This window comes from Melospiza melodia, chromosome 9 (genome assembly GCF_035770615.1).
Source record: "Melospiza melodia melodia isolate bMelMel2 chromosome 9, bMelMel2.pri, whole genome shotgun sequence".
NCBI lineage: Eukaryota > Metazoa > Chordata > Aves > Passeriformes > Passerellidae > Melospiza > Melospiza melodia.
In genome coordinates, this window is record NC_086202.1 from 14,083,953 (window position 1) to 14,094,294 (window position 10,342).

Consider the following 10,342-nt stretch of genomic DNA (forward strand, 5'->3'; position numbering starts at 1 on the left):
CACACGGCGCTCCAATGCCCCTCGCCCCACAGGGAGCCCCCCTGCATGCACCCTCCCAGCCCACCCTGGCTCTGTGTGCCCCCAGGGTGATGCTTTCCAGAAGGGCTGGCTCGCCTGTCCATGGCGAGCTGTTGTGGCCACAGGCTGTCCCCGTTATTCACCAGTCCCGCTGCCCCCATCCCACCTGGCACCCCAGTGGCTTATTCTGCCATAGGGCAGGGGACCCTGCTTCCTACCCTGTGCCACCCCACTCCCCACTCTTTTCTCCCTAAACAACATGCTTAGGGTGCTGGGGTTTAAGGAAAGGGACACCCCAGAAGCTTCACGCTGCAGCCCTGGCAGGGCTCCTGTACCCAGGTGCCAGGTATGCCATCAACGAGGCAATGCCATGGGCATGGGGTCCTCATTCCTCATGGGTGGTTCTGCCAGCATGCACCTTGGGCATGCATGGTCTGCTGGCACAGGATAGCTGGAATTACACCTTCCAGCAAAGGACCTGCACCCAGGCTCTGCCAGTGCTCAAGGTGTGGGCAAAGCTAGGGCCCCAGTGACATGAGGGTCCTGCCCAGATGACATTCCCCCATTCCCTTGGAGATGGGGGGTGCAAGGCTTAAGACCCCATTAGAAACCCATTTGTCTGCAGGGGTTATCTGGGGCACCCCTCCCTTTCCCATGATCGATGCCCCTGCCTGGCCAGCGGGCTTTGGGCTGCCGCTGGCCCCTGCCCACCGGATAAGGCAGCTGTTAATGGGCTGAGAGAGCAAACAGTCCAGCGCAGGCAGTGATAGCAGCTGCTCTTTGCCCTGGGCTGGGGGCAGGGACTGTCCCCCAGCCCTGCTGGGGTACATCTGCTTTGGGGCCATGCTGGGAACCTCAGCTGCACAGCTGCCCTTCCCTGCAGCCTGCCCGCCCTGCCCATGCCCTGTGTGCTCAGCAGCCATCACTGCATCACCCAGTGCTGCTTGCTTCCAGCCCGAGGGTGGGCTGGGTTCATCCCACCCAGCCCGGAGATGGCACCATTAATGTGTAACTGCCGGGGAGCCCGATAAGATACAGCAGCCTCTTATCAGGGCTGCCTGGTAGCAGGAGGGAGGGTGATCGAGGCATCAGGCTGTCACGGCAGGAGTAAGATTGTCTGGAGATAAATGCTGATAGAAAATAGCTAATCCGTGATGGATGGGCTTGGGCAGGGTGTAATTGCCATGAGAGCTGGGCTGGGAAGGGCTGGTGAGGCCTGGGAGCAGAGGCAGAGGGAGGCCGGGTGTGCAGGGTGGAGCTGCCAGAGTGCCAATACTGAGCACAGTTGTGGGTGTGCCATGTCCCTGGGCTGTTCCTGTGGCACTGCCAGCACTGTCCTGCTCTTGACCATGGAGCCATAGCTCCTGGCTCTCAGCCTGCCCCATCCCACTGCCCAGTCTGGCCTCTACACCCCCAGTTCCTCCCAGGAAGTTGTTGGGGGTGCTGAGCCCTCCGTGCCAGCTGGCACCACAGCAGATGAAGGTGAGGGGGCTGGCGAGGCTGGGGCTGAGCAAGGGTCTCCCTGCCAGCTGCCCCAGGCCCTCCAACTGCCATGACGCCTTCATTAGAGCCCTGAGTGACCTCCTGGTCAGGGCTGCCCCACAAGAGCAGTCTCTGCCCCCCGTGCGGTGTCCTGGCAGCTTTACCTCGAGCTGAGTCTGTGCCTCTGCTCTGGGGAGCCCCTGCTGCACTCGCGTGGCTTCATTAACCCTTTCCCACCCAGGATGTCCCAGGCTGCTCTGGGCTGTACCCCGGAGAAGAGGATGGACCCAAGACAGCTGTAGCTGGCACCCCTCCCTGTGTGTCTCATCTGCGCAGGCTGCTCCGGTGCCCACATCTCCGTTCTGCAGCCATGCAGCTGTCCGGGAGATAGACACTTGCTCCTGTCACTCCAGAAAGCTGGCTGTGCCACCGCTTGTGTCACTGCCTGTGCCACTGTCACAGCAGCGAGTCCGGAAGCGGGGCCATGGGGTCTGCCCCCTCTGCGCTGGGGACCTCGGGGACGGCCAGCCAGGGTGACACAGTAAGAGCACATCACCTGGGGGGCTGCCTCGACACTCCCGACCCTCCCTGGGGGTACCCGTGCCTGGCTGTAGCACGGACCGGGTCCTGTAGCAGCGAAGGGAGGCTCCCAGGGAAGGAGCAGCTGAGCAGGGTCCCGGCCGCCTCCTTCCATCCTTGTGTCCCACCCACCTTTCTGCCGCAGCTTTGGGCGCTACCGGCCTTGTTTCTGTCAGCAGAGATGCATCCCCGGGGGCTGGGTGGGTGGGCTGAGTGGGCTCTCTCCCATTCTCCTCTTTCCCCATCCCCTCACCCTTCCTGTCCCAGTCCCGCACTGGTTCCTGGGCTGCACCCAGAGCGGAGCAGGGGCCTTTGGGAGAGGCCATGCCGAGTCCCAGGAGGGACGGCACGCCGGCGCTGTCCCTGCACAGCAGCTCCCGGGAGAGCAGCCCGGCCGGGGGCAATGCCGGGCTGGCCGCACGGCTCCGGGGGTGGTCCCGCCTGGCCGCGGGAGGCTGGGGCGTGACGGGGGCACGGCGGGGCCGAGGCTGCCCGGGCGGTGCGGCTCGGCCGGGAGGGTCAGCGCTCGATCGCCGTGCCCTTGCCCCGCGCCCACACACGCTCCCGCTGCCCGGCAGCCCCAGGAATGCGCTGGCAGCGCTCCCGGCCCAGCTGCGGAGCCCAGACTGCCCCGGCGCCCTCCCAGCCCCAGCCAGCACCTCCCGGCCCTGCCCAGTTCCTGCCAGCCTGCACACAGACCCTCCCTGTTCGCCGCCGGACACCCCGATCCCGGCCCCCGGCGTTCAGCAGGGCAGGGAGGGGGCATGTCGCATGTGCAGACCCTCTGAGGAGGGGTCCCTTTCCCTCACAGCGTGGCACCATGCGTGGGGACCTGCTCTGCAGTGCTGCTCGTCCCTCCTGCCCCACCACAGCCCCACGCCCGGTGTGAGAGCAATCCTCGCACAGTCCCTGCTCCCAGCTGGCTCCTTTGCTAATGGCAGACCTTGGCACCTTGCTCTGAAACCACATCCTCCTCTGCTTGCCCGTGTGCCGGAGGATGCTGTGTCTCCCAGCCTGTGGACTCTGTGGGATGTGCTGGGGGGCTGCCCCACCTCTGTGGGGGCTCCCAGTGCAATGAGGGTCCTGGAACCACCCCTCACTTGGACAGAGCTGGGCTGCAGGTGCCACAGAGGGGTGTCCACGCTCAGGGTGCCCAGTCTGTAGGGTCAGTTGGTCCCAGTTTGGAGCACTCTCCATGTCCTGTGTGAAGGGGCAGGCTGGGGCATTTGGAGCTGTTTTCCAGAGGCTCACAGTGTGGGGGCCTCATCCCCCTCCCTTTTCCCTCCCAGGTGCACACACCTGGGATCTCTCAGGAAAGGTTATCAGCTAATCACGCTGTGTTTGTGCCTCCCAAATGTCACCGTTGTCCTCGCTGGGACTGTGAGCTCATGCTCCTCACCATTACTGAAAGCACTTCCAGTGCTAGGAGAAGCAGCTGCCATGCCCTTCTGTGGCCCCTTTGAAGCAAAGCTGGAGCTGCTGACAGCTCTGACAGGCTGGAGAGGGGGTCAGCAGGCAGGGGGTACAGGATGGAGCCGCAGGAGTTGATCCCAGACTGGTTGCAGGGCTCCAGCTGTCCTCCACAGGCCTTGGTCATCCTGGCACTGCAGTGAGGGTTGAGATGCTGGGATGAGGTGCAGCACCATGCACCCAGAGACACCCAGGACACCCCTGGTCCTGGGCTGGGAGTCAAGTGCAGGGCTTGGAGCAGGGGCACTGCTGGGCCATGCCTGCTGTGGTGTGGTGGGCACATTGCCTGCTGAGGGCTGGCCATAGGGGTACCAAGTGTGCCCCATGTCTGTCCCATGGGGCCAGGGCCTCTGGGAGGTGAGCCAGGGCTGAGGGCAAGGAGAGATCTGTGGGGTCTGTCTGCAAGACAGGTCAGAGCTGCCCACCCCAGGTGCAAGGGAGGAGCCAGGCAGGGGAGTAAAGGAAGCTCTGGCATCAGCCATGCCTATCCCTGCTGCTGGGCAGCCTGAAAAATCCCCCCTTTGGGCTGAGCAGAAGGGTGAGGGCCCTGCCAGGACCCCTCACAGTGCAGTGGTCTGGGGAGGGCAGTAGGGCCATGCAGCACACTGAGGCTACCCCGAGCCCCTGCTGTCCCTGCTGCTCCCTCCTGGGCAGTGTGGCTGGCAGAAGGCAGCTCCCTGTTCTGGGGGATGTCCCACCAAAGGATGGGACATGCGCATACAGACAGCAGGTCCATGGCCTGTGAAGCACATGAACCAAAAGTTCTTTGCTTGGGCTGGGTTGGTGTAGCCAGAGGAGACAACCCTGGGGTAACACTACAGGATGTGGGATGATGTGCAGAGCCTGGATGGCAGGGAGAGCATCTCCCCGCTGCTCCTGGTCCCTCACTGCAGCACAGGAGAGCAAACTCCATCTCCTGGCAGGCACAGCATTGCCATGGCAACCCGCAGGACTGCCAGGCGGGCAGGCCAGCACTGACGCGGCAGTGGCACGCAGCACAGGAAGGACATGGCAGGCAGGGGCTGGGGACGTCTGGGGACAGGCTTAGGTGTGTGAGCACACTGCATGTGCACCTGGGTGGGCACCTGAGTGCATGCACGAGTGCCTGTTCCACTGTGCATGCACGTGTTTGGTGCATGGGAGACTTCACACAGCACCCTCTCAAGGGTGCCCTTGGTTTTGTGGCACCATCGAGGCAGGGTGTGCCTCACTGCTCTGGAGAGTGGGCTGGCAGGGTTGTGTGGGAACTCAGCACAGCAGTCCTGATGTGCAGAGTCACCGAGACAACCCTTGGGGGGCTCGGAGGTCCTGGAACATTGCCAGAAGTGTCTGGTGGATGGACTTTGATCCTGCACAGGAGACGACACCTGTATGAGGATGGGAGGATCACACAGGGATAAATGGTGAAGGGATAGATTAATTATGGTGTGAAACACAGGTTTTAGAATCCCGGTACAGGGGGGTTCTAGGGAGACAAGATGGAGGAATTAGGGCGTGTCCTGTCCTTCTTCTTCTTCTTGTCGTCCATCTTCTGTGGTGGTGGTGGCACTTTGGGATTGGTTCTTACTAAATGTGCACTTGGCAATAAGGGTGAAAGGTATTGGGGAAAATAGGTAAATATCTTATACGTAGTTTTGGGTATAAAGATAAGTGACCGCCCCGAGGGCACGCAGTGTGCTCATGGCTGACGTGCTGTGCGGACCTCTGTCGGGTTGAGAGAAGATATTGTGGATAAAAATTAATAAACACTGAAGACCTGAAGACTCCTTTCGTCCTTTGGAGTGTGGGCTGTCCCAAGGCCATCCCGAGCCTTTCCAGGCCATCAAAAACAGCCAAGAACGGGACAGGATTGCTCTGACCCTTGGGAGCAGCAGGTTTCCCCAAAAGCTGTGGGATCCATGGCTTTGTGTCTGTGGGGTAGATGAGCCCTCCAGCTGGGGTCCCTGACTGCATGGGTCCTTTGGTGCCTTGGTCACAAACCCTGCCATGCTCCAACCACCCCCAGGCCTCCATTTGCCCTGCCCAAAGCCTGGGCTGGTGCTCAGAGTGGGGAGCAGGAGTCAGACAGAGCTACCCCTGCGCTGCAGGGAGCTGGCTATGGCATGTTTGCTGTGTGTGTTAGCTGTGAGTTAGCTGTGAGTTAGCAGTGTGTTAGCTGTGTTAGCTGTGTGTAAACTGTGTGTTATCTGTGTTAGCTGTGTTCTGTGTTGGCTGTGAGTTAGCTGTGTGAGCTGTGTGTTAGCTGTGTGTTAGCAGTGTAAGCTCTGTGTCAGCTGCGTTAGCTGTGAGTTATCTGTGTTATCTGTTACCCATGTTATGTGCCAGAGCAGATGTTCGGGCAGGGCCCGGCGCTGCCCCCAGCACGGCCCAGGTGCCAGGGAAGGCTGGCAGCTCTCCTGCCTGCTGAGGGCCCTGTGCCCAGCTACTGCATCCCTTGCCCCACTGCAGCCCAGCTGGGAGCCCCCCTGCTTCGCCTCCCGGGAGAGCCTCTGTTCCCCCCGTTTGGCATTTCTCCGGCTCTAATTGAGCTGTCAATGGGCAGAGATAACGGGGAATTCGTTAGCTCTGCTCTTTGATGTCTGCCCGCGCTCTGATCGCAGCACCAGCTGCAACTCCTTCGCAAACAAACAGCTTCAGATGAGGTCCCTTGGCACGGCGCTCTGCCAGTCCCACGCTGGACTCCCCAAATCCCTGCCGGGCCATTCTCACGGCCCCTCACACCCGCTGTTACCTCCGGCAGCCCCCTCGGCAGCCAGGCTTCCCCGCAGGGACCCCCAGTCGCATCCCGCAGATACCGGGCTGCGGCACTCGCCCTGCCGGACCCCCGGGACGCACAGCAGCCGCCCTCCCTCGCAGCCCCTCTCCGGAGCCGGCCCCGGGGCACCCGGTGCCGCCGTCCGCAGGGGCTCCGAGCCGGCGGCAGCAGGCGCCCATCCCCGGTGCCTCGGGGCGGGCCGCGGCGGACCGGGCGGCTGCGCACACGGGGCGGCCGGGCCCGCCTCCGCCCCTCGGCTCGGCAGCACCGCGGACAGCGCCCGGCCCCGCGCGGCTCCGCACGGCCCCGGAGACGGCGCCGCTGCGCTGCGGTCCCCCCGGCGCGGCACGGCACAGCCCGGCCCGGCGCCCGCCGCGCCATGGCCACGGAGGTGGGTGCGGGCGGCGCGGCGGGGGCGCCCCGGCGGCGGCACCCCCGGGCCGGGCTGCGGCGGAGCTCCCCGGGCCGCGCTGCTCCCCGGCTCCCCCCCGCCCTGCGCTGCCGGGGAGCGGCACAGACAGGGCTCGGTCCGCGTGGGGTGCGCTGCTGCGGGGGGACAGCGTGGGGCGGGGGTCCGTGGGGACAGCGGTGCGGGGCTGCGAGGGCTCCGCGGGCGCGGAAAGGCCCGTGAGGGGCCTGAAGGGCTGTGGGGTGCAGGGTGGCTGCAGGGCGCCGTTGGTGAAGGCTGGAGCGGGTCAGGGTTGGGCTGTGGGACGGGGGGCTCTCCTCCCACATGCCGTGAGTCGGACACGGGACAGCCTCAGACGGTCTGTGGGGCACAGAGCAGGCAGTAGCCTCATGTCATCCAGAGGAAGCACGGGGACGGGTCTTGGCGCAGCCTGGCACCTCCATCCCCTTCTTCAGCCACAAAAGCTGCCCCACAGGCTGGAGCTCAGGGACTGGCACGGGCTCTCACACCCTGTGGGGAGTCAGGGCTTAGCACCTGCTGCCGGGGCTGCCGGTCCTTTTCATGAGGACACCCCGCTGCAGCCTGCCCACACGCTGGGCCACTGCTGCAGCCCCAGTGCCCAGTCCCTGCTCCTGCTCAGGAGCCTGGGAGCTGTTGGGTTGGCTGTGTCCTGGGACTCTGCTGGGGACAAGGGTCTGTCCCCTCCCAAGGCCATGGCTCGCTGGCGACACATGCTTGTGTGTGCAGGAACCTCTGGGGCTGAGACCAGACACCAGCCCGGGCTGAGAGCACTCACACTCACACTCACCCTCCTTCCGAGCAGGGGGCTACCACAGCATCCTCCCCTTGCCTCCATCCTACCCTGCCTCCCTGCCTTGCACCTCCTGCGCCAGGCTGTGCTCATGGCATGACACAGCCTGTGCTAGGGGCTCTCTGCAGCCTCTGCTCCCCAGGCCTCCAGCCCTCCAGCAGGGATGCCCAGCTCCCCTGGCTGCAGGCCCCGTCTCACCCTCTGCCCTCAGGTGCACAGCCTGCAGGAGCTGCGGCGCAGCGCGTCCCTGGCCACCAAGGTCTTTGTGCAGCGGGATTACAGTGATGGGACCACGTGCCAGTTCCAGACAAAGTTTCCCCCTGAGCTGGAGAGCCGGGTAGGGAGTCTGAGAAGTTGTCAGGGTGGGGGGTGCCCTATGGGGACTCAGAGGGAAGAAGGTTGTGGGGACTTGTGGGGTGTTGTATGGCCCTGGGCCAGCCAGTGCTGCTGGGTGCATGCAATAACAGCTGGCTCGGCTGGTGTGCAAGGGTTTTGGTGCTCCTGGGGACTGGGACGCTCTGCTGAAGGCTGCAGGTGCAGCAGGTCTTGGTATGGGTGGGAGATGGGCAGGGGCCTGCGAACTGGGGCATCAGCTGGGCAGGGAGGAGAGAGTTAAGTGCTCTCCAAGACCCCCAGGAAAGGGGATAAGGTGGTGCAGGGAGTCAGTCCCTGGCCAGACTCCTCTTCACCCTGGTTTCTGTCCTAGATTGAGCGGCAACTTTTTGAGGAAACTGTGAAAACCCTAAATGGCTTCTACGCTGAGGCGGAGAAGATTGGGGGCAGCTCATACCTCGAGGGGTGCCTGGCCTGTGCCACTGCCTATTTCATCTTTCTCTGCATGGAGACACATTATGAGAAGGTGCTGAGGTGCAGGGGGGGGGGTTCAGGGATGGGCACAGGGATGGCTCAGGGGTGTCACACATGGGACTGAGGCCAGAGTAGACAGCAATGCTGGCAGGCCCTGAGTGTCCCTCTCTGTGCTGACAGGTCCTGAAGAAGATCTCCAAGTACATCCAGGACCAGAATGAGAAGATCTATGCACCACGGGGGCTGCTGCTCACTGACCCCCTGGAGCGCGGCATGAGGGTCGTATCCTTTGGGCAGCGGGATGCTTGGGGGATGGCAAGGGTGAGGGGAGACTGGGCGTGGGGTCTGGGCAATTGGGCTGGCACATCTCACCGGTGTTCCTTAGCAGGGTCCAGATCGAGATCTCCATCTACGAGGACCGGTGCAGCAGCGGCAGCTCCAGCAGCGGCAGCTCCAGCAGCAGCAGCGGTGGCGGTGGAGGCGGGGCGGGGGGCCGGTGACTGGCCGGGAGTCCCTGCAGGGACTCGTACTGCCGGGACAGTGGCCTCTCCGAGCTGCGCAGGCTGCACTACCAGAGCACCCGCTTCTGAGCCCAGCGAGAGCAGCAGGGGGAGCCCGGGGCTACCGGGTCCGGCTGCCCACCCCCATCTTCTCTGTGTCCCCCGCAGTGGGTCTGCCTCTGCTCGGACCCACTGTGGGCAGGGCCTGCTGCTGGGGCATGCCCGGTGCTTCCCACTGAGCCAAACTGCTGCCAAGGAGCTCCTACAGCCCTCCATGTGCTTGGTGCTGCCGCCCCTGCCGCAAGCGAAAGGAGCTTGCCCTGCTAGGGGCAGTCCCAGCTGGCAGTGTCCCTGTTGCCAGGCGCTGGGAGCGGCAAAGCCTCAGGCAGCGCTAAGCAGGGGACGCACAACCCCGCACTCACAGGCGCTGACAGCTCTTGCTGCGTCCCCTCCTGGGGGCAGCCTGCCCTTGGTGCTGTGATGTGGCTCGGCTGCTGCTCGTGCACCCTTCAGGGGGCCTGGCAGAGCACTGGTGCCGCTTCTTCTGCATGATGGGCCATGCATTCACCCCAGCTCTGTGCCACCCACTGCCCCATTGCTGCTCTCCTGGCCCTTCCCCCATCTGGCACTACATCCTCTCCAGCAGCATCCTTCACTGCCAGGACGCTGAGCACTTGCTTCTGCTCTCTGCACGACCTGCTGCCATCCCCAGCTGGACCCACACATCTCTCCAGCCCAGTGTCCAGGCCAGGGAACTGCAGTGCTGGGCATGGTGCTGCTTCTGTGCCATGTGCCCTGTGCTCATTCATGGCCTGGCACAGCCGAGGCTGAGCTGTGGCATGGGTGAGGCAGGCTCCCTGCCCAGTCCTGGCAGAGTTTGCCTGTGCCCAGCTGCCAGCAGCCCCCTGCCTACTCTGCCCCATGACCTGCCCTAATGCAGGGAGGGTGCCCAGTGGGGCAGCTCCATAAGGACCCTTCCTCTCACACTGCTGAGTCCTCCCCTGCCCACGTGTCCTGCATGCATCTGCCACCAGTGCCCCAGTTCTCAGCCTGGCCTGTAAGAGGGGACCTCGAGGAGCACCTGAGCCTGGCAGCAAGGTGTGGAGGTTCGTGGTCCAGGGTCAGATAGCAGGAAATAGGAGGGTCCATGTGACATCCAGCACCCCAAGGAGAAGAATTCCTATCTGGGAGCAGAGCTGAACTGAGCTTGCATTTCTCTCCTGGGAGCCTGGAGGGAGGACCCTGCCCTGTGGGACTTCTTTTGGCTCAGTCATGATGTGTGTGTAGGGTAGCCCTGGCCTCAATGTTCCTGCTGGAGTCCCCCCACCCCTGCATGGAGACCTTCCTCAATAAACCCCACGCTTCTTCCCCCACTGCCTACCCTGCATCTTCTTGTGGTGGGGAGGTGAGCAGGACAATGCTGTGGGGGCACAGAATCAGGCTGGGTATCTCTTTTCACACTGGGTTGGACAGAGCCCCACAAGGCTGAGCATGGGAGAAGGGAGGAGATG

At 63.6% G+C, this 10,342-nt stretch overlaps 1 protein-coding gene across 2 annotated transcripts; it reads left to right on the plus strand.

The window, feature by feature from the left end:
* The first annotated feature begins 1,936 nt into the window (after positions 1–1,936).
* On the plus strand, positions 1,937–10,204 carry GOLGA7B (golgin A7 family member B). 2 transcript variants are annotated; one of them, XM_063163402.1, is made up of 5 exons: positions 1,937–2,041; positions 7,736–7,861; positions 8,231–8,383; positions 8,512–8,613; positions 8,727–10,204. In XM_063163402.1, exons 1-5 carry the CDS (start codon positions 1,985–1,987, stop codon positions 8,829–8,831), a joined length of 543 nt encoding a protein of 180 aa, XP_063019472.1. In that variant the 5' UTR covers positions 1,937–1,984; the 3' UTR covers positions 8,832–10,204. The 2 variants fall into 2 exon arrangements, with proteins under 2 accessions (XP_063019472.1, XP_063019473.1); XM_063163403.1 differs by lacking the exon at positions 1,937–2,041 and adding an exon at positions 6,637–6,695.
* The last annotated feature ends 138 nt before the right edge of the window (positions 10,205–10,342 follow it).

What these genes read in the sequence shown, in the direction of transcription:
- GOLGA7B (XM_063163402.1), top strand. Translation starts at nt 1,985, where the DNA reads ATGGGGTCTGCCCCCTCTGCGCTGGGGACCTCGGGGACGGCCAGCCAG. An exon ending in CGGCCAGCCAGGGTGACACA is followed by an intron (nt 2,042 to 7,735) that starts GTAAGAGCACAT and finishes CTCTGCCCTCAG; the next exon opens with GTGCACAGCCTGCAGGAGCT. An exon ending in CCCCTGAGCTGGAGAGCCGG is followed by an intron (nt 7,862 to 8,230) that starts GTAGGGAGTCTG and finishes TTTCTGTCCTAG; the next exon opens with ATTGAGCGGCAACTTTTTGA.